This window comes from Dipteris shenzhenensis, chromosome 12 (assembly GCF_047967505.1).
Source record: "Dipteris shenzhenensis isolate YYH24624 ecotype China chromosome 12, Dip_SZ_1.0, whole genome shotgun sequence".
NCBI classification, from domain to species: domain Eukaryota; kingdom Viridiplantae; phylum Streptophyta; class Polypodiopsida; order Gleicheniales; family Dipteridaceae; genus Dipteris; species Dipteris shenzhenensis.
Window position 1 is genome coordinate 6,528,905 of NC_141607.1, and position 23,930 is coordinate 6,552,834.

General features: G+C 45.0%; 1 protein-coding gene across 2 annotated transcripts in view; it reads right to left on the reverse strand.

Annotated features, from left to right (window-relative positions):
* PIR121 (transcription activator) overlaps positions 1-23,930 on the reverse strand; it is a 312,434-nt gene that overhangs the window by 113,278 nt on the left and 175,226 nt on the right. For both annotated transcript variants that reach the window (XM_087382159.1, XM_087382158.1), the window contains exons 15-17: positions 18,512-18,656; positions 18,206-18,374; positions 17,700-17,776 (exon numbers count right to left, since the gene is read on the reverse strand). In XM_087382159.1, the coding sequence (XP_087238285.1) occupies positions 17,700-17,776; positions 18,206-18,374; positions 18,512-18,656 (391 nt within the window). The remainder of the gene's footprint in view (positions 1-17,699; positions 17,777-18,205; positions 18,375-18,511; positions 18,657-23,930) is intronic.

The following is a 23,930-nucleotide window of genomic DNA, read 5'->3' on the forward strand; positions in this document are numbered from 1 at the left end:
ATTCACAATGAAAGGGAATTACCCTTTCATTAATGTCCCTTGAGATCACTCAAGTTCCATCTTCCCATTTACATCTACCCTTATCCTATGACCCATGCACCTACCATTCAATGCACTCTAATGCAACCTTTCCCTTTCCTATTGCCCCTAGGATTTAGACACGTGTGTGCACATCTTATTACTAATCATTGGCCAATGTTACATAGTTTTGGCAGTACTATTTACACCGCTTGATCGCTCATAAATACAAACATATAACCGCACCATCAAATTGGCGCCTAACAATAATAAGGTTCTAATAACTATTAATTAACTAAATAATCATTTCTCTTGTCATGACACTTCAAACATTGACATACCTTAACACAACGCTTTGGGCCTTGCCTCGCTGGAGCCTACCGAGGTTGGCACTAGAGTCATCCAGACGATTAGCCAATAGACGGAATAGCACGGCTTGCTATGCATGCATAGCCACATAGTATGCCAGTCAGGGTATTCAAATGGACTGACTCCCTCCTTTTCAATAATTGAATATTTTGGATGCTCCCTCCCCCTTGATCCCACGAGATGAGATCAACCGTACCATATGGTTGGATCTACTTCAGCTGTATATGTCACAGACTCGGGGGAAACTCGGAGTTCCCCACCAAGATCCAATTCTACCACAACCACTTTCTGAGAGTATCAAAGGATGGAGTGATAAACACACCCATACCTGAAGAACACATGAGTCTTGCACGCATTGAGGGTTGCCATTAGACATGCAGGTCTCATCCCATTAGTTGAAGATTGAGGCAAGGAGAGCCGCAGGCACATCTAGCAAGCAATGGATCTGAAGGTTATGCAGATTGGAGGAGGTGGTGACAGATGATCTTCCATGATCAAGTTTGTATGACTCTCTACATGATTGAGATGCAAAGACACAAAGAGACCTTATTGAGACAAATCAGACATCGGCAGGTGATAGTGTCACAAGAAACAGACATAGACAGAGCATAGAGAGATGTCACAGATTTAAATGTGTTTGAGTCAGGCCCATGACATAGTGCAGTGGAGGAGGAGACCTAGTTGATATGAAGACACAGTGGATCAGTGGAAAGAGATGACGCACAGCCATGGAGCCAGAAACACAGAGACCACACACGGTGCAACGGGTGACTAGAGCCTGCATGATGACTCAAAGTGGATCAACAGAGTCAAGGTATCACCCTTGATACGCTCATCGGATACAAAGATCATAGAGACCCTGCTCCACACCGTATCGAAAGAGGATCCCACACGCAATATGTTCTACATCACATCGAAGAGCTACGTACAATGTACTCTGTATAGAGCCCCTCATGATCTTTGGCTAGGCAGGATGTAGGTGGTCCATCTCCTGATAAGTAATCGGAATGGACAGAGCCTTATGGCAATCATGTTATATGTGGCCCCAAGCAAGTGAACCATTCGTGTTTCCTAACGGGAGATGTATTAGCGTCTTTGGGAGGCCTTTCGGGCCTATGAGAGAAGGCACAAACAACAAAAGAAATTCATATAAGCCGCTATGGGCTCAGGCAAAGGGCTTGCAACGGCACTTGTTGAGTGATATATCAAGAAACTCAAAGCAAGTACTCAGACCATAAAAGCTCGGAAGTCCTGCGATGACATCTATAAGCTTGGTGGGATGGTGGTATTAGTACACTAGCCCAATCTTCGCAACGCTATTCAATGAAGCATTTTCACTAGTTTCCCCGCCCCTAGACCCTCAGCACTAATATTTCAACTCACAAGGCCGGGCGTCCCATGAGTTCGGAGAATGACAAGACCATCATGATTGGAAACGTCAAGTCCAAGATTTATGCAACGGTACTTGACAGTCGTGGTACCCAAGAGGCAGAGTGTGCAGGACACAGAGCAATGGGAAAGGTAGGCTTTCACGTAGACCATAGAGTATAGGACCACATTTTACATTGCAAGTTGTCACTGAGGAGGCCCGAGCACGAAAGCAGAGCGTTTGTTGTTGCTTTGTGGATTTTCGCAAAGCTTCGACACCACGAGCTTGACTTTTCAGATACCTACTTGATCGTGGTAGGACATTATTTGGGGAGTCCGGCAATCCCCGAGTGGATATCAGGTAGAGTAAGCGCTTTGGCAAGGTGGATAGAGAAGATCATGAGCACGATCGAAGTGAAACAAGGTTGTCTGTTATCACCGACCTTGTTTGGCCTGTACATCGATGAGCTCGAGTCCTTCATCATGACTCTAGGAGGCGCAAGTTCTTAGTACACTAGCCCGATCTTAGCAAAGCTATTCAATGAAGCATTTTCACCAGTTTCCCCACCCCTAGACCCTCAGTGATCAAGGTTGTCGGGAACCCATAGAGGAGCTGTGCAGAGATGGAGCGGCTTGCAGAGCTGGTGCTTGGTGTTTTTGGCTTTGCGTGAGTGTAGGCTGGATGGTCAGCCGCACTATTGCAAAGACATTTTGGAGTCGTTGGACAAACCTCCGAATCAACTAGCAAGGCTATCTTAGAGTCAAAGGATGGAGGAGTTGCGCCTCAGCCAAGAAGGAGCTTTGTGCTGGAGGTCTTGAAGAAGTCACGAGCTAGGCTCGAAGTCTTGTTATCGAGGGAGCTACAGTTTTCTCCAAAGCTATTTCTCTCACCCAAAGTCTTACACATCTCTCCCCCTCTCTCAAAGAAGAAATCAATCGAAATCTCTCTCAAAACTCAAAAATCTCTCAAACTGAATGGATTTCAGTCTCTTTCTCTCAATGAACTCACAAGCAATCTCTCTCTCACTTCACAAGGCCGGTCATCCCATGAGTTCGGAGAATGACAAGACCATCATGATTGGAAACGTCAAGTCCAAGATTTATGCAACAATACTTGACAATCGTGTTACCCAAGAGGCAGAGTGTGCGGGACACAGAGCAATGGGAAAGGTAAGCTTTCAAGTAGACCTAGAGTATAGGATCACATTTTACATTGCAAGTTGTCACTGAGGAGGCCCGAGCACGAAAGCATAGCCTTTATTGTTGCTTTGTGGATTTTCGCAAAGCTTCGACACCACGAGCTCGACTTTTCAAACACCTACTTGATTGTGGCAGGACATTATTTGGGGAGTCCGGCGATCTCCGAGTGGATATCAGGTAGAGTAAAGGCTTCGGCAAGGTGGACAGAGAAGATCATGAGCACGATCGGAGTGAAACAAGGTTGTCCGTTATCACCGACCTTGTTTGGCCTGTACATCGACGAGCTCGAGTCCTTCATCATGACTCTAGGAGGTGCAACTTCTTCATTACTCGCTCCTTCATTCCGATCCGAGTATACACAGATGACATAGTCCTACTCTCCTCCTCAGTTGAGGATCTCTAGTGGCATGTCGGTGCGCTCCAGATGATTTTAAGGTCACGGTGACTGCGCATGAGCAGTTTACCTTTGACGAAACTCCCCTAGAGATCGTTGCATCCTATACAACTGGGTCTCCTCTTTTCAGGTCTGATTTTCACAATGCGACCAACTATGAAGGCCCATTTAAACAGGGGACATACCACACTCCCCACACTTGAGCACCAATGCTTCCACTCGATCCCAAAACCAAGTCTCTTCTTTTTGGCTCATTCGTCCACCCGACAAAGATGCATGCCAGTCCCTTTTGCAGGACAGACGTATTGGCGGCGGGGACAGATTGGTCCCGCATAGAGAGAACTCAAATTTGGCTTTTCACTCACATGATCTGCTGTAAACCATCGGTCCTACATCATAAGATACTTGCAAACCTTGATGCAATCTTCAAGGTGGTTACGTATCTTCATAAAATTAGAGACGTGTGTGCCACGAGAGCTAAACAACACAGACTGCCAAGGCTAGCCCTGACTTCATCTATGGCATTGGAGTCGGAGGGGGATCAAAGGAGTAGGTATGCTAGGACACGCAGATGGTTCACAAGCTTGGGGATACAAATAAACATATTGGTATCATTTTAGTATAGCCTTGACGCTCCATCCATTTCACTTACCTATATCAAGACCTTAACCAAGTCATTAGAGAGGATCTCGTACAACACTACTCATTCAGAACTTGGTTAGCACCTAATAAGCATTCGGTGAAACTCAACTTCTACATAGATCATTGCTTACGGAACTCTGAAGAGGGGTTCATCGAACCACTCGGCTCATCCAGATTCATCTCCCACATGCATTGAGGTCTCCACTTTATGTGAGATTCAAAAGACCAAGACCGAGAATCACTATGCTTTCAAATGCCTTCGTATACTATAAGATCTGTGGACGAGACCAAATGTCTTTTAAGTATCGGTTTCAGCCCAATCAGAGAATTCCTACACATCCAAATCCGCGGAGGGTGGCTATTTTCCTTCATAAGGCCCAGAGACACAGAGATCAGCTCATATGGGCACAGAGGAGAGCACATGAGCGACCAGCCGACCCAGTCAAAGAATGATCATGGACTTTTCTCGAGTGATCTCGGCCAAGGACAATAGGGTATCCGACGTAGGAGAGAGCAAGAGGACATCCTCTCACACGAGAGCCACAGGCATATCCTCTCTCTTTGAGGTGAGCGAGTGATGATAGAACTTGTTAAGACAAGCCACATCACAGAGACTATAGAGGATGAGAGATGGACCTAGACAGCCCAAGCAACAATAGCATTCTATCACTGATTTTCTCTTTCGATGCCAACCTTGCCAGATCCTGAGCCACTATCAGTCGAGCTCTCTATTCTCTCCTCAATCGTCCATTCACGTTGGTCCCACAGACAGCCTACACAAGCCCTGTCACACAAGGGCGGATGACCGAATGATGAACGAACAGAGGATTCCTTGGTGTTTGCCCTCCCTTTGTGGGTTCCTCCTCTCGTAGCGCTAGTGCAATGTACTACTTTTATTTCTCGTCACAGGCATCAGTCTTGGGTAGAGTAGTCCATTTTAGTGGCCCTACCCTTAGGTTTCATTGTAACTATGTTTTTAAAGTCTCATACACCCTTTGGTCTTTCATAGATGTTAATCAATTCTCTCTCTCTCTCTCTCTCTCTCTCTCTCTCTCTCTCTCTCTCTCTCTCTCTCTCGTTTGCAGATGCCCTTTATATTATGAGATCCGTGGCAGATTTCACTGTTTATTTGGGCACGGTTTTGGACCTCTCTCTCGGATTATGGAGTATGAGGATCAGTATTGCTTAGCGTTGTTCATCAGGGAGATCACCACATACAGAGAGAGATTCCTCAGAGAGCACCGTCGCATCCCTGCCACAGACCTGGTTATTCATGAGGAGCAAGACGAGGCGCAGGACCATGAGCACAGAGATAGCCCAGCTTGCCAGAGAGCACCGATGGTTCCACCTCGAGGATGTACATATGACATGATCCGGCAGCACCGCAGGATGATCTTACACAGAGGTCATACCCGTCGCTTTATTTCTAGACGACGGAGGATGATGGCAGATTTTTGGAGGAGATTGCTCCATGGAGACTTGGCACCGCCAGCAGCCCACTTGACACTTGCCCAGATCTTCACACTCATGGCAGGAGGCATGGTCGATGGCCATGACTTCCATCATTTCTTTGGATCACAGACCCCTTAGGGAAGACGATGTTCCTCATATTTCATATTTTACATTTTGTATCTAGGCATTTTTGGTACTCTATTTCATTTCATTTTGTATCTAGGATTTTTGTAGCCATTTTTGGCATCTTAGTTGTATTACGATGAGGCCACCTAGTTGGCGCATCGTTGATGATGTATTTTCCTTTCGGATGATTTTGTGTCCCATAGGCCATGTATGGCCTTCCGTGGACCTTTAATAAAATTTCTTTCTTTCTTTCTTTCTTTCATTCTCTCTCTCTCTCTCTCTCTCTCACACACACACACATCCCCATTTGCCACTCTTTATTAGTCCATTGTTGACTTCTCTAGCCGCGCGGAAGTCCTCCTAGTTGGGGACTTCAACGCAAGGACAGGCGATCGTCAAGCACCACTCCTCGACTTCAGGGATGATTCCACTCTACTGCCAGACATTGACCTTGAGGAGGCAGGTATGCTACGAGTTTTGGCTAAGAGACGAGGACCGCTCACATCTTATGGGCAGACCCTATTAGACCTCAGCAGGATGCATGATCTCATTATCCATAATGGTCTTGACAGATGGCCCGCATCAGGTGGCTTGACTTGCTTTCCACATGGGGGAGGTTGCAGTGTTGTGGACTACTACATCATGGGATCCCCTCCTTCACATCTCGCATCATTGACTTTACCGCTCCCTCCAGGGGCTGATCATACCTATCTTTTCTTTAGCATTTCTACCCCCAGCCGCACAGCACTTTCTACCCCATTGAGTTCTTACTCCACCTACCATAATATACACTTTGATCCCGATCACTCACCTACTTACTCTGGTTGTCTATACATACTTCTCCCATACATTGATTTTATACCCCTATTAGAGGACCGTGCTGCCCTAGTCACTCGCTCACTACACAAGCCTGCTCTTTACGCCTTCCCCCACTCCACCCACCCACTACCAACTCGGACCGTACCTTGTAATAGCTAGTACAATGATGAGTGTAAGGCTTTACACGGTCAGCTCAAATTCGAAACAAAAAACAGCCTTCTGAGCGAACCAGAGGTGCTACGTGCGTACCGTCGTCTGGTACACAGGAAGAAACTTGACTTCGTGCGCAATAACGAGGAGGAGCTAATGAACATTCTGTTCAGTAACAACTCTAAGGACTTCTAGCGGAGATTTCTAGAGGGACGGTCCCCTATGATATCCCAAATCAGCCAGCCCCTAACCTATCACATATGCCATGCCCCACATCTTGCACCCTCTTCACTAGGGGGGGGTAAAGGATGCCGTAATGAAACTTCATAATGGCCGAGCGAAGGATCATGAGGGACTATGCACTGAGTTCATTGCATATGGGATTAACCTCCTAGCCCCGATCTTAGCCAAGCTATTTAATGAAGCTGTTTGCTTGGGGTTTCCACGCACCTGAAGCATCAACACTATCTCACCCATCCACAAGGCAGGGCATCCCATGAACCTCGAGAACTATAGGACCATTATGATTGGACATGTCATGTCCAAGATTTATGCATCAGTACTTGATTCTGAGGTCAGCAGATTTGCGGAGTATCGAGGACTCAAAGCAGCCCGACAGGCCGTTTTCAGGCGGCATCATGGGACCATGGACCCTATTCTCGCGCTCAGGTGTATCATTGAGGAGGCGAGGGCACGGAAGTAGAGGGTTTATTGTTGCTTTGTGGATTTCTGCAAGGCATTTGACACTGTTTCGAGAGCCCACCTCATACGACACCTACAGGACTTGGGTCACGACCAAAAGATCATTTGGGCTGTCATGGCACTTTATGAGCGAGTTTCAAGCAGAGTCCAGACAGCATCTGGATGAACAGACGAGATCATGAGCACTATCGGGGTTAAACAAGGGTGCCCATTATCATCTACCTTGTTTGGCTTCTACATTGACGAGCTCGAGAAAGTGATGCAGGCACAGGGTCGGGTAGGTTGCTCTCTTGTGGGCACGCTAATCCGGATATTACTTTACGCACATGACGTGGCTCTCTTGTCTTCCTCAGCAAAGGGGCTCCAAAGACACCTTGACGCACTACAATCTTATTGTGAGTCTCATGATTTGAAGGTCAGCCGCTCCCGTGAGCAACCGACAACCCTCTATCGCCGATTTTATGCCTCCATTGCCTCATCCACCCTGATGTCCTGATGATGATGATGAGATTGATATGTAGTCGACCACTGACATGACTATGTTATACTTAGTACTACCATTTTGAATTTTTTTGCATTCTGCATTGGTGTGGATACTCTCACAGCTCGTTCTTGTACCAGGATTTTCACAGTCTCATAGACCCATCGGTCTTCCGAAGCCTTTAATAAATTCTCTCAGCAAGGGTCTTAGTGAACCTTAATATCTCTCTTTCTCTCATACGTCTCTCTCTCTCTCTCTCTCTCTCTCTCCTCTGAGAGAGATTTTGTATTGCTCAGGTCCCATAGGCCGATTTTTTGGTCTTCAAAGGACGATGATATATTCTTCTTCTTCTTCTTCTTCTCTCTCTCTCTCTCCTCTGAGAGAGGAGCAGGGGGTCAAGCAGTTCTACTTGTCAGAGCATGTTGTTCCCCTAGCCACAGACAAGAGGAGAGACAAAGACCCCGAGATCGAGATGCAACACACTTGACAGAGGACAAATGGACAGATCACACTCATCACCGACATTTCTTCTATCTTCAAACCTGGGGAGCAGCGGACCGGGGTTACTGTGGTGCTCGTCAAGAGTTGTGTAGCTGCCAAGAGGATAGGACGGACTACTGGTCCAGATAGCAGACATCGATCTATCACAGGTTTCTTGCCTACACTCCTAGTGCATCATCGAGTTTACCCTGACGTTCCGTGATGAACTGTCTTGTATTGTATTGAATCACACTCTATCTCCCATGGGGATGATGTTTCCAGTGATGGATGTGTATGACTATGATGACATGTATGATGATACCATTGACTCTGTCTACATAGTTTTTCCCTCGCTTGGTTAGGAAGCTCGTTTAATAGCTCCACCCTTTTGCTCATTGTGTCAGATTTTCTTCCAGTCTCATAGACCCATCGGTCTCTCTCTCTGTCTCTCCCTCCCCTCCCCCCCCCCTCAATTGACAGGCATAATCCTCATATCTCTTGAAGATATCATAGCCAAAGAGTGTGTTGATGTGATGTGTTGGTGTATGGTACTAGGAGATCTACTACTAGTCATTGTATGAGTCATGTGTGAGTGCCATGTGTCACTATGGGACTTATCCCATATGCATGTGTGTGAGTGTGTAGCCTATAAGGCTTGTACTTCACTTGTCACATTTAGTGATGATAAATTAATGAAAGCCTTCATGGAATCTACATTTGTGTACCACTTCTTCACTCCCTCTCTCTCTCTCTCTCTCTCGGATGCGTCGTACAGCTACCGGACATAGACCCAGGCGAGAGACTAGGATATGCCCTTGTTGCACTATGGGGGAGGTGGAGACTGAGGAGCACTTTGTTTGCAGATGCCCTTTATATTATGAGATCCGTGGCAGATTTCACTGTTTATTTGGGCACGGATTTGGACCTCTCTCTCGGATTATGGAGTATGAGGATCAGTATTGCTTAGCGTTGTTCATCAGGGAGATCACCAGATACAGAGAGAGATTCCTCAGAGAGCACCGTCGCATCCCTGTCAGAGACCTGGTTATTCATGAGGAGCAGGACGAGGCGCAGGACCATGAGCACAGAGATAGCCCATCTTGCCAGAGAGCACCGATGGTTCCACCCCGAGGATGTACATATGACATGATCCGGCAGCACCGCAGGATGATCTTACACAGAGGCCGTACCCGTCGCTTTATTTCTAGACGACGGAGGATGATGGCAGATTTTCGGAGGAGATTGCTCCATGGAGACTTGGCACCGCCAGCAGCCCATTTGACACTTGCCCAGATCTTCACACTCATGGCAGGAGGCATGGTTGATGGCCATGACTTCCATCATTTCTTTGGATCACAGACCCCTTAGGGAAGACGATGTTCCTCATATTCCATATTTTACATTTTGTATCTAGGCAATTTTGGTACTCTATTTCATTTCATTTTGTATCTAGGATTTTTGTAGCCATTTTTGGCATCTTAGCGGTATTACGATGAGGCCACCTAGTTGGCGCATCGTTGATGATGTATTTTCCTTTCGGATGATTTTGTGTACCATAGGCCATGTATGGCCTTCCGTGGACCTTTAATAAAATTTCTTTCTTTCTTTCTTTCTCTCTCTCTCACTCGCCCCATGTTTCTAACATAGTATCAGAGCAGGTTAACTTGTCATAGCAACTTGCCACGTCATCATCCTCTTCGGACCTAACCCTAACTCTTGGCTTCATAGTAGCCCAGAGCTGGAAGCAGTTTTTCGGGGATTCACATGCGGTGGCTTCCTTGGTTTTTACTTCTTGGCACACATCTTCTTCGAGAGCCCTTTGGTTTGGCAGCTTGTACCCTAATCAGTGTAGGAAGTAGAGGTGGGAGCAAAGCTGTGCGATAAGGTTGATCCTCTGGTGATTGAAGAGTATTGGTGCCTCCAATGCTGTCAGCCGGTTCATTTCGCCCCTAGCTGCCTCCTCATTTCAGCCATGTGCATATGTCTTGAGCCTCTCCACAGCCCAGCACCTCCATTTAGGATTTTTAAAAGCTCTAGGCGTCCTTGACAGCCTCTTTGCTTGCTTGTCGGCTCACATTACAAGGCGCTTTTCCTCGATGTCATGTCAGAGCATTCCATCGAGTCTTATGTGCAGCTGCTGCATAGCCACCTCTAGGCTGTTTCTTGGTCTCTAGCACATCTACATCAGCCAACTTTTACTTCGCTGACCTGCTTCAGCACTTCGGAGTGTCTTTATGAGCCACCTTCCACATTTCCGACCTATCTCTGCATTTTGGAGCACCACGGGCCATCGACTAGTTGTTGGAACCGCCTATAGGAGCACTTCAACAGGTCGACTATTCAGAAAAGTTCGAAAAAGGACAGATTTTAGGGTTTCACTTAAGCTGCTCCAAAGTTGCTTTGGAAGATTTCAACCTGTTTTGAGGACATTTGGAGCTGTCCTGAGCCATTCTTCATGGAATATACTGTTTTTTCTGACCTACAGCAGAAAACCCTACTTTTTGAAAACCCTGAATTTCAGAAATTAGGGCTTTCTTGGTTTTCATCCTCTCTTGGTACAATTAAAGTCATATCTAATCCTATCAGGTCTTGGCTGTTTGCAGTGCTCGAGAGACCTCAATTGATGGAAAGGCAGCCCTCATTGATGAAAACCATCACATCCAGTACCATGCCAATCTTATTGCTGAAGACCAGGCCGAACCTCAAGAGTCCCCTAAGGAGATACATGCAACCACAACTGAGGTTCACAGCCTCTCTCTTGACAAGCATTATGACAGGGATTTTTGGGCTTTCTAGGCCCTATATGCTATCTACTTTTGTGTTGAGTCAATAATGGTTCTCAGCCTTGAGTAGTCCCTCTAAAATGAATGTATTTGGAGTCCATAAGGGTACTCTGCTCGGAGTTGTCCCCCAAAAATGATTGTATGGCCTTTTACTTTGGTATGATTCAATTGACCATAACCGTATGCCCCTCGAATATCATCTCACTGGAGCTCTCTGCACAAAGAACTAAAACCCCTTTGATCCACCTCTCCGAGAAGCCCAATCTTTACATGGTACCCTCTAAGGACCACTCCACTTTGACATATGCCTTCTCGAAATCCAAGAGAAGAAGGGGAAGAGGCTACGACTCCTCCCTAGCCCAATCCACTTCCTCCCAAAAAGGTGAAGATGTTCAAGATATTGCGCTCTTGAACAACACCGATCCAATGTCATGAATTATATCAAGCACATGGGGTCCCAAGTTGATGGAGGGTATACATGGGGTCCCAAGTTAAAGGAGGGTATTTCATGAATAATATCAAGCACATGGAGACCCTAAGGGTCCATGTGCTCTTTAACTTGCTACTTCTACGTCGGTACGTGGGTGCTCAAAAGCCCTGCCATGGGAGACATCTGCTGGAGAAATAAAGGGCACGCTTTCCGAAGATAGTGGTGGGCAACTTGAAGAGGGGTACAACTAATACTTCCAGGAGTGAGGCTACCTACGCTCTCTTCCTACGCTTAGCGCGCTGTCTATGGTTCTTCAATGCCCACTTGCAACTTTTTCCCCACCTTAGTCAACTTTACTTCGGAGGACTCCACCAAGGGAGTATGAGACTATTGCTATTGTTGCTACTTGTGGGGCCACTAGGTCCTATCCTCTTGCGGCTCCCTCTACAATCTCTATCTATCTTGCGGCACGCGAAAAGGGGGAAGGGTTCAGGGGGGGGGGCTTTCGCCTGTAGCGCAATCCCGAGCTAAGTGGCACATCTGCCTACAATGAAGATAATGGTCTGGTAACTCGGATATCTCCAAACGATGTCAACGCATCCCCCCCTCGAGAGTCTTGAGGAGAATCATCTCCGAGAGGGTTTCCGGGCACCTCTCCCATAGATGGTGACCTCTTGAATGTGATCCCCTTAGTGTCGAGCTCGCATGAATCCAATCTTTCACCTCTCTCCTTGAGGGCGTGAGACCAACTATTATGCCCACTACTGGCTTGTCCTCGAGTGACCGTGATTTGCTTGCTTCACATGTTGCTTGTCAACTAGAGAAAAGACAACATTAACAGTTGGGAAATTCAAAAGGGGGAAGGGGGGCTTTGGCCTCTAGCGCAATCCCAAGCTAATAAGTGGCCCATCTGCCTACAATGAAGATACTAGTCTAGTAACCCCGATATCTCCAAACGTTGTCGAAGCATTCCCCCCTTGAGGATCTCGAGGAGAATCATCTCCAAAAGGGCCTCTGGGCTGAGGAAGGCACCTCTCCCGTACATGGTGACCTCTTGAATGTGATCCCCTTCTAGTGCCAAGCTCGCATGAATCCAATCTTTCACATGTCTCCTCATGGGCATGAGGCCAACTATTCTGCCCACTACTGGCTTGTCCTGGAGTGACAATGAACTGCTTGTTGCTTGTCATGAGAAAAGAGAACATTAACAACTAGGAAATTCAAGGGTCCTGCCTTAAAGCCCATTTGGCAAGACCAAGGGTCATCACCAACATTCTCTTCCTCCAAAACAAAGCCCAAGAACTCCACTACTAAAAAAGGGAGGGGAGGGAAAGGGAAAAACCAAAAAAGGCCAGCAGAAATAGGAGCAAAGAAGGGCTGCTTGAGCGGATAGGCTGCTGAAAAGAGCTCACAGACCAAGGACCAACTGAGGAGAGGGACGGGGACCTCGGGCTAGGTGAAAGAATGAGGTGCTCTGAAAAGATTTGAAAAAAGCTTGCAACGAGGCCTCCAAGAAAGATGCCAATTTGAAACGTAAACACTCACAGCGCCGCTCAAAAGAGCAGCTACGCTGTTCACCGAGCCTGAGGGCATTCACATTCTCACACTCAGATATATCATTGAAGAGGCAAGGGGACCGAAGCAGAGGGTTTATTGTTGCTTTGTGGATTTCCACAAAGCCTTTGATACGGTTCCAAGACCCCACCTCATTGGACATTTGCAAGAGTTTGGTTGTGATCAGGAGATCATTTGGGCTGTCAAGGCCCTTTACGAGAGTCTCAAGCAAACTTCGGACAAGGTTCGGATGGACAAATGAGATCTTGAGTACTGTTGGGGTCAAACAAGGGTGTCCTCTATCACCAACCCTATTTGGCCTCTACCTCGACGAGCTTGAGACAATTATGCAAACACTAGGGGGGATTGGATGCTCTCTTGTTGGCACTCTGATTCAGATCTTGTTATACGCAGAAAACGTGGTACTCCTATCTGCCTCAGCAGAGGGACTCCAGAGACACTTAGATGCACTATAGTCTTTTTGTGACTCCCATCATTTGAAGCTCAACCTTGGTAAAAACAAGATTATGATCTTCAATACATCTCGGGTGGCTATGCATCGGGAGCAGTTCACTTTTGATGAGTCACCGATCGATATTGTCTCGTCATACACATACTTGGGGTTTCTCTTTTCCGGACCTCTTTTACTGAGTCCAACGATGCAGGCTCGCCTAAGCAGAGGATACGTTTCGTTGACTAGACTAGAGGGGCAGTGCTCCCGCTCACACTTTCAAGTCCCTTGGACCAAGCGCTTACTTTTTTACTCCCAAAATGGTTTTCCTTCACTGAGATTTGTAGAGAGGTAAAAGTGTCTCAAAATAAGGGATGCCGGCTGTAGAAAGCATTAAATGGTTTAAAGCAGGCACCTTGGACTTTATATGCCAAGGTTCATACATATATCAATAGCATTACAAGGAGGATTCAACAGATTCATGCAGCCATTCAAGTGGATTGGATTGAGACAGATGATATGCTTATTTCATGTTTCGACCTAGATGGGAGCTCTCACGGGTTTGGGGTTATTGCTTTGCCAACACCACATTAGGATGCGTTGGTTTTTCATGTCCAGGTCGGAGGCAAGCTGTCGAGCTATGTGGGTAATTATGGATCAATTTACCAAGATGTCTTAGTTTATTCTAACCAATAAAGAGGTTAAAACTCCCAGATTAGCAAAGCTATTTGTGGAGCATGTCTATAGATTGTATAACTACCGAGACTGGTACTGTTAGTCATCAAGATAGCAAATTTAATAGCCATTTTTTGGAGGGATGTGTTTCAGACGATATTTTTATTGAGCTTGCATTCCACCCTATCAAGGTCATTGGTTTTATAGAGTATGGATTGGATTCTCCGTAGTACCTAAACTCCGACCCACTTCTCTTGGCCTTTGGGTTCATGGAAATTGTAGCTCTATGGTGGATCCCCAATAAAGTATTACAGTGGGATCCAGGAGAGTGGGAATGGGTTGATGAAGGACATCGAGAGAAGAGCCTCCACTTCTTTCGTTACACTGTAAGTAATGCCAACACGTTTCAAATCAATTGCAGAGGCTGGAGAATCTCTAGAGCTCCTCATTGGGACAATTTTCAGATTTCTATTGATTTGCATAAAATCTTTTGAAAGAGACTCTAGAAATTCCACAAGAATAGAAAAACCACTCTATTCTTTTGGCTTTCTATTCATGGTGGAATTGCACATAACCAGTGGAAATCTAAGTTTGGGGCCAACTATGCACGTCCAATTGCCACTTTGTGGTGAAATTAACTCCAACATTGCTTATGGGATTGCAGACAGGCGAGGATTATCTGAAAGGGATTGCTAGCATCTTCGGCACCTTTGCCCACCACCCTTTCTTCATGACCAGGGTGTCAATAGACCCATCTGGCTTTCGCTTGAGCTTGACAACCCATTTGGTACCTATGGCATTCTTTCCTCGTGACAAATCCACAAGATTCCAAGTCTAATTCTTATCAATGGACTGCAACTCATCGTTCATGGCATTCATCCAATGCACATTATCTTGAGCCTCCTCAAAAGAGTCAGGCTCTTCTTCATCCAGAAGTGCACCAATACAAACTGAATCCAAAAAATGTGACTCCTCTGCATGGCTGGATGCACTACGAGTTCTGCCACGCAAAGGAGCATGAAGCTTACTCTCCTAGAGAGTTTGGAGCAGCCAATGAGAAACTTATTTGGCAACCTGACTTTATGTCCTTTCCACTCCAACCACATCTTCCACTGCCTGTGGAGGAACGGGACTGAATCGAGGCTTTGATTGGCATGTACATCAGTTGGATATAAAAACAGCTTTCCTTAACAGAGACTTGGTGGAAGAGGTTTATGTGAAGCAACCTCCCAGTTTTGAGGTGTCGAGTCCAGCCCATAAAGTATGCAAGCTGAATTAGGCTTTGTATAAGCTGAAATAAGCTCCACGAGCTTGGTATTCAAAGATTGATGCCTTTCTAACCAGCAAGGGTCTCAGTAATAGTCCAACTGAAAGTACCCTCTACATGACGAAGGATTGGGGGGGATATTTTGGTCATCATTCTTTATGTAGATGACATGCTGCTCGCAGGTTCTAATGAAAGAATAATTGCACACTTCAAGGCTGAGTTGAGAGCCACATTTGATATGTCAGATTTGGGCATGCTTCATTTCTATTTGGGGATCCACTTCATACAAGAGAGACGTGGCACTATTATGTCTCAATCCAAGTATGTGCAGAAGCTTTTGGATCGGTTCATGATACATGATTGCAAGCCCATGGCCACTTCCATGTGCAATACTCGGCATGATATTGAGTTTGCAGTTTCACAAGTGAGCAGATACATGCACAGCCCAAAGACTATGCATTGGCAGACTGTAAAATGCATTTTCCATTACTTGCAAGGCACTAAGTCTTATGGCTTGATGTTTCCTAGGGGGGATGACTTGCAAATGCGTGCTTATAGTGACTCACATTGGGCTGGAGATTATGACACAAGGCAGTCCACTAGTGGTAATTGTTTCTTTTTGAGTGATGCTTGCATTTCTTGGTTGAGCAAGAAACAATCTACACTGGCTATCTCCTCATGTGAAGCTGAGTAAAGGCAGCTTTCACGGCAACAATTGAGTGTGCTTGGCTGCGTCGTTTAGTGGCTAATCTAGGGTCCTTCTCCTATTCTCACTGATAGTCAGAGTGCTACTGCAGTTGCCAAGAATCCTATGTTTCATGCTTGCACGAAGCACATTGAGGTTCATTATCATTATGTTAGAGAGAAGTTGCAAGCGGGGGAGATCGGTATGATCTATGTCTCCACACATGACAATGTTGCAGACATCTTCACCAAAGCACTTTCACGTGAGAAGTTTGAGGCATTCTGCAATGCCCTGAAGTTATCTCCTTTTGGTGATTGATCTTTTCTTTGTGCATCATCACATAGGCACTGCAGGGGGGTGTTGGAATTATCGGCATAATTCATGGCAGTGACCAATGTATGACTAATAAGTGGGTTAGGGACACTTTTCCCTCATTAGAGATTTCTCCTCTTAATCGCAGTTAGGATACCCAACTACTATTAGTAGTTAGTGGTTGGTTAGTTAGGGTTTTGTCACTTTGACAAAACCCCTAGTTTTGTATGTTGTTTCTATCTCTTGCAATACAACTAACGTTGCCCTCCTTTCTGTTCACACTCATGCTCACCTTGCTCACACCCTTTACTCACATTTTTAACAAAAGAAAATTTAATGAGAACTTCTATGAAGTATGAAAGAAACCCCAAGAGCAAAGCTCATGGCAGAAATACATCATGCAAGGCATCATAAACGAACAATCCCAGGCGGGCAAAAAGCATGCTCCTCAAATAGAGCTAGAAAAGCACCAAGGTTGAGGCTTTCAGTGCCACCCCAACCCTGTGGTGGACTCTGAAAAAAACAGGGACCCACTCCACTCCCTAAGAGAATTCATCCTCCTGGCAGCAGAAGCCTGCAGAATCCACCTGGGAAGACCTCTGTATGCTTGCCCAACTGGCCATCGAAGTGTGTACAGTATTGTCCAAATACTAGCCAGTGTGTGTGAAGGGTAGATCTGAGAGCCATCCAAACCCTCTCTGCGTTAGCATGTATTTTTTAGATTTTGGAAGGGTGAAACACATGCGCCCAACCCAAGCCAAGTGCAGCGATATCTTAGAGCTTTCCTATGCTTTTCGTCTTTCCAAATTGCACAAATAATACCTCACAGAAGTATAGACACAGAACATTCTCTCTCGAACTTTTTGCAAACTGTGTACTCGTTGAAACAATCTTCAGTCCGAGATCCTCTCCATTAAATACGATCACTATGTTTGCAACTAATCGTAAAGAAGTCCCATTGAATTTAACATTTTCTATGACATTTAATCTCATTTTTAATTAGAAACAATACCTCTCAGTCTATTGGGAAAAAAGAACCAGCCAATCTAATCCAATCAACTGGTAATCAAGATCCAGTTTGTATTCATTGTACCATGGCTGATATCTTGCTATGAAAACCATTAGAAGTCATCAACCCACATGTTGAACTCTTTCAAGCATTCTGGTCTGAATCACGGACATTAATCAACACTCAAAACCCCAAAAAACAAGGAGATTCATCAATGCCCTTCATTCCATCTGAGAACTGTTAGTCCAGGTGGCCCTTTCAGGCTAATACACTCTTGCAATATATATGACTGCAGTACAAAAAGACAAACAGATCCAACCAAGCTAACTCACCTGAATTACTCGTGAAGTTTCTAAATAGAACTCTCTAAACCACAAAAATCCCAGATCAGTAAGGTGTGCTAAAGTCACTGCAAGAACATCAAAAGGTCATGTTAAAACCACTGTACTGCTGAGAATAAGAAAAATACAATGAGGATGCATTCAGTGTAGAACACAATCTTCTACTAAGTACATACAAGTCAGATAGATCACCGAAATTCAAAAGACGAGTTCTCTTGTATCAATTTTACAAATATTCATAAATCAAGCAATGTCACGTTAAATAAATGCATGTGGGGGACAACCAATTGAGCCAAATCTTGTGAATGGATTTAACCCTCATTTATCAAATTTTGTTTCTTCAGAAACAATCAGTTCAGCCTCTGTATAATATTGTTCACAAAATTATCAATCTAGAAAAAGAGTGTATGTTTAATACAAAAGTCTTATATGTCCTAACCTATGTCTGCTTCTTTCGTCTACTTCTACTGCAATGTGGGAGGGTGTGCAGAATATACCTCTGAAATCTAATATGTGGGGAAAAAATGCTAGCTTATTGAAGTAACTTTCTAACAGTCGCAAGTCGCCAGAGGGAATCTCAGGATCATTAGTCCCAAAAAAAACCACTCCCTTTTTTGGAGTATTCCCCGAAACAAGCTCGTGTATCAGAAATTGCAAACAGTGAAGCTGCAGGACAAATCAAATTTTGAGCTTTAGATAGCTACCAACCTACGTTTCTTCTGTGGTTACAACCACCATCGCACCATGCACAAACAGCGAAAATTTAGAGAAGAGAGGGTCATTTCAAGTTAAGAAGCCAGAACCTGAGCAGCTGTTGGGGCAACAGGCCGAGGATGAAAGGAGACAGCTCCGTCCTCATTACCTCTTTTATTCAATTCTTGATCAGAATCCAACCTTGATGCATTTCCCATCCAATCGGCTGCAATTGTTCTCATGTCTGAAAGAATTCTGCACTTGCATCAACCAGAAAAACAACTACTGAAGAAATTCAGATAAAAGGTATAGAAGAATTTGTATTAACTAGAATAGAATTCTTACAAGAAAGGGAGGTCTCACAGAAAACTATAGGTCTATTATCTCATTCTCATAGTCACTCTCAAATTCTCTGAAATCATAAAAAGGCAGCCCTCCCCCGAGGGGTATAAGAAGAGAATGCACCCCCTCTCACTTCATCTAGTGGCTTGCATTCTCAAGATGACAGATATGACGATTTATTAAAAAACCTCAACAGGAGAGCATGGTTTGGGAGACCACTCTATACAATTCATACTCCAGGCTCCTTGGGCAGCAGCTTTTATTAGAAGGGATCCATCTTTTTCGTTGATTGTCAGTTTTCCACTTTACGAGCTAGTCTTGTGCATCATTTCGCTTTTGGGCATTCATGGTTGGTGAAACTCTCGCAGGTATCAGAGGCAAACTTGTTATATTAAAGACTAGGTAAAGGCAACATCAACACAAAGTGTGGGAGCAACATGTGAATTTCCAAGCATGCTTTCCAAAAAACTGTGTTTCCAAGACGCCTCCCCTTGAAGGAAAATGATTGGTAGTCTCATTTATGTAGCCAATCCTTCACCGTACTTCATCTTTGCACTTGCATTACCAGGCCAGTGCTCTCCTGAGCTAGTAATAGTTTCATTGGAGTATTGTAATCCAACTGCTTAGATACATCAGAAGCACATCAGACAAGCAGGGAAAAATCTCGATTACCTGCCGAAGTCATCTCGGAGCTCTCTCAACTCCACACGATGCTCCGCTTGACTTGCCTCCTACTACCTCACCTCCTTGCGTCACCTTCACGCAACCTCTCTCTCCTTTGCTGCAGTCTCATTTTTATTTTGTTCACCATCAGCACCCTTTCCCATGTGCATCGCCTTTCCATCTACTCATCACTGTTCTTGCTCACCTAGCTTTCCCACATCTCGTCATCTTAAAATATGCCTCACCACTTGCCACATCATGCCTCTATCAACAGCCCCATCACCCCTTCTGTACTGTCACTTCTGTACAGAAGTACTTCCATACTTTCTGTGCACCTCCGTCAGCATCCCCATCACCCCTTCTGTACTTTCACTGTTCTTCCCTGTCCATACAGGCAGTACAGCTTCTCTACTATCCGTACTATCGTCTGTAGGGCCATATTGCCTTAGTTTTGCCTCATCTTGCACCTACCTACCTTCACACAAAACATCACGCTTCCTCTCCCTCATAATAAGTAACCATTCATCTCATCCCCAAACGGGGAGACGGATCCCTTATTCCCAGTGCAGGCCTATTACTCTTCTAGACACTACCTATAAAATCCTCGCCAAGGCACTAAGCCGCCTCAAACCTCACTCCCTCCTCCTCGATCATATACAACGCTCAGACAGGCTTTGTATAGGACAGAAGTGTATTTAATAACACCATGTCATTTTGGCAAGTGGTGGAGTGAGCAAAGGAGAATCATCAACCCTTGGCCATTCTTCTGCTTGACTTTGAGAAGGCTTATGATAAGGTGGACTAGGGCTTCTTGGAAGCAACTCTTCAATGTATGGGTTTCTCTAAGCCGTGAATCGTAGGCATTTCTTCTCTTTATGACTCAGCCAGGTTCTCGTTTAGGGTGATAGAGGAGATAGATTTCACATGTACAAATATATCTACCACGGGCTGTCTTCTTGTCCTCTTTCTTCATCTCTTCGTAGCTGAGGCAGTGAGTCATTTTCTAGATACTGGACTTCCTCTTCCCATCGGAAACGACAAGGAGCCTCTCAATTGTGAGCTTGCGTCCTACACAGCCATATTCCTCTCAAGAATCTAAATTGAGGATCAAACGATGAGCAGCTTCTCAATTGTCAGCTTGCAGACTGCACAGCCATAATTCTAAAGGCCTCTCTCAAGAATCTACAATGCTTCAAGGCAACTTCAGAGGATTTTTGCCTTACAGCAAGAACACTCATTTACTGGCACAAATCCATAGGATTTTGGGTGGGGGTTTGATATAGATACATCAAGATGGTGGATTGAGCTTGGATTCCGAATAGATAGAGACAGGTATCAGTACCACATATTTGGGATGCAAAGTAGCTGGAGTGTGATCCCCACCCAGCATGTCGATCAATGTATGGAGAGCATCAGAAGAAAGTTGCTATATTGGAGCTCCACTACCCTACACTTAGCCTCCAAGAACCTCGAGGTGAACTAAGCTGTATTAGCATCTGCATGGTACATTTCTTCATGCTGCTGCTTCTCACGCTCATGCATTGGTCAGCCCTATGAGAGATGGAAATCGTGGAGCAAGCAAAAATGTGGAGCTCTGTAGAAAAGAAGTTGCAAGAATGAGATTACAAATGGCTGGCAGCATGAAAAAACCCTAAAATCCTAGGTTCCCATACCAGGCTTAAAACTTACATAAAGCTTAATTAACTCAACCACTAACTGAGGTTGGGGGGGAACTTCAAAAGGAAAAGTGCCCTGACCCTCCTAACCGATTAATACATTGGCCACTGCCTTCAATTTTATAATAATTGGTGTGCATGGCACAAGCATTTTTTATGATATCTTCTCATTTCGGGAGGCTTCACATTGGACTAGGCAGAGTGGCCAGCAGCTTGCCATTCTATTCCTGTCTATAAACAAAGCTTATGGCAGAGTAGATTGGGGTTTTTTGGAGAGTAGGCTTCTATCCTTTGGATTTGCAGATCCTTGGATTAGATGGGTTTCCTCTTTGTATAGATCAGCCAACAGCCACATGTTTATCACAAGAGACAGGGAGAGAGGTTTAAGAGTTCTAGATCAGTTTGCCAGGGAATACCTCTTGCCACCTTCATATATTATTTTTGGCTGAAGCAATGAGCATATTTTTGAGATCTTGGGTAGACATTATTGGGCTGAGACTTTCCCTGAGACAGGATAAGGAGCTCTTGGATAGTGAGTTAGCTGATGATACTGCTGTCTTTTTGTTTTTTCATAAAAAAGACTTCTATTACGTATGAACACAACCCACAAGAGCAAAAGCTCAAGGCAGAAATATATCATGCGGTGCATGAAAAAACCAAGGTTGAGGCTGAAAATGTCATCTCAACCCTCTAGTAGTCTCAGAGAAGAAAGGGAAGCCCTCCCATTCTCTAAAAAATATAGCTCTCCTAGCAGACGCTGCACGTGAGGCCCTTGCATGGTCACCTAGATGGCCATGAATGTATGTATATTGTCTGTCCATATACTGGCCAAGGTATAAGAAGAGTGGACTTGGGATCCATCCAATGCCTCTATGCATCTAGCTCTCCATATATGCTACTCTGTAATATGCTCACCAGTATCTCCCAAGAAGAGTCCACATACCATCTACAACTCTAAAAGGTGAAGCAGGAACATCATCTAGAGAGTATGTCTCAACTAAATGGGGACGAATAGTCAACGAGCTGTTTTAAAATGAGACAATATTAGTTGCCAAACACCATCTTCTTGGGCACGATCCTTCCCTGTACATTGCATACATAAATTATAGTATGTGCCAGCTCACATAAGCTCTTCAATCTTTGGCGTGTCTCTCTTAGAAGAAGCCAATAGTAACAAAATGTCAACAGGATGAATGCCTTTATTTAGTAAATCCTCCATTTTATCATAAGTTCCTTCAGTAACAAGCATCCCCATGTAATTGAAATAATGCAAACGACAAAGTACACTTAGCAAAATACAAACCGGAATGACGCCAGTATAACAAACAAGAAAGAAAGTTTTCTATGATACAGCCCAAGATGGGTCATGTCTCTCATACATGATCCGGGGCCATGAGAGAGAGAGCCAAGCAACTGAGCCCTATGTCATGAAGAAGGGGCAACGAATAAAGGTACTGAAATCCTGGCTGTCACCTTCCCAATAGTCCTTGCATGTCTGCAATCCCAAAGGCAATGCTGAGCTGACTCCACAACAGAAAGGAATTGAGGACAAGTATAGTCAGCTCTGAACCTGGATCTCCAAAGGTCTGCACTGCAATCCCGCTATGAATAGAAAGCCAAAAGAATAGAGTGATTTCTCTATTCTTGTAGGATTTCCAAAGTCTCCTCCCGAAGTTCTTTTGTATGTCACTTGAAGTGTCATAACACTCGCAATCGGGTGCTCTATAGGGCTTCAAGCCTCTACAGCTCCACTGGAATCTCCTGGCATTACTAACAGTGTAACGAAAGAAGGGTCGCCTCTTTCCTCGGTGCCATCCATTAATCCATTCCCATTCCCGTGGATCTCATTGCAAATACTTTACGGGAACACTCCCATAAAATTACAATCTCCACGCTCCCAGGGTAATAAGACGTGGGTGTGGGTCTAAGTACCACTCTGTGTCTGAGCCATCATTCACCAATCCAATAACCCTGACCGGTTGAAATGGACTCTATAATAAAACATCATCAATCAATTTGGATAGTCTGCCACACGCCACAAGGACAACAAAGACCAGGGCATCCTCATCTGCACCACAGACCGCAATAACTTGTAGAAAAAAGCCTGCTCCAGTGAATGCGCCCATCCAAGTGGAACATGAAATAGGCATATCATCTGTTTCCATCCAACACACTAAAATGGCTGCATCAATGTGCTAAATTTTGCATGTGCTCCCTCTAAGATGACTTTCGGATTGGACCTTAAGGGGCTCTGGAAGCTTTTTAAAAGCTTTCTAGGACCCCATTGTGGAGGCAATACCCCTCTCCCACTTGGACCACTGCATGTAGTGTGAGGCACCATGTGATTTGCCATGATCATCAAGTATGCGGTCCTTCCACATGACAGGCTGTCTATCTATCTCGTCACAAGAGAAAGGGGGAATTGTCTCAAGAGTAATCCTAAAGCTAGCCCAAGCCTTCAGGATAGCAACCATAAGAGGGGATGAAGGAGACTTGAAGTCCATCTGATACTGTAATTGCAATCTCCCCTGAAGTTAGCGTACAAGACTACATGTTGCACATAAAGAAATCCTTCCACGGTACTTGTTGTAGCATAAGTCCTCTCGCAATTTCTTGTAGAGCAAGGCCCTGCACTATAAAATCTGGATCTATGATGTTGAGCCCACCTTCCTCTCTGGGGAGGATCAATATCTCTCAAGCCACCCTAGCTATGGCATTTGGTGTGCCATAAAGTCCACTCCATAGAAAATTTGTTACAAATCTCTTGAGCTAAGTGATACGCTCACTAGAACGGCACCACCAAGAACAAATAACCCAAGCAGTGGCCAACAAAACTTGATTCTCCACC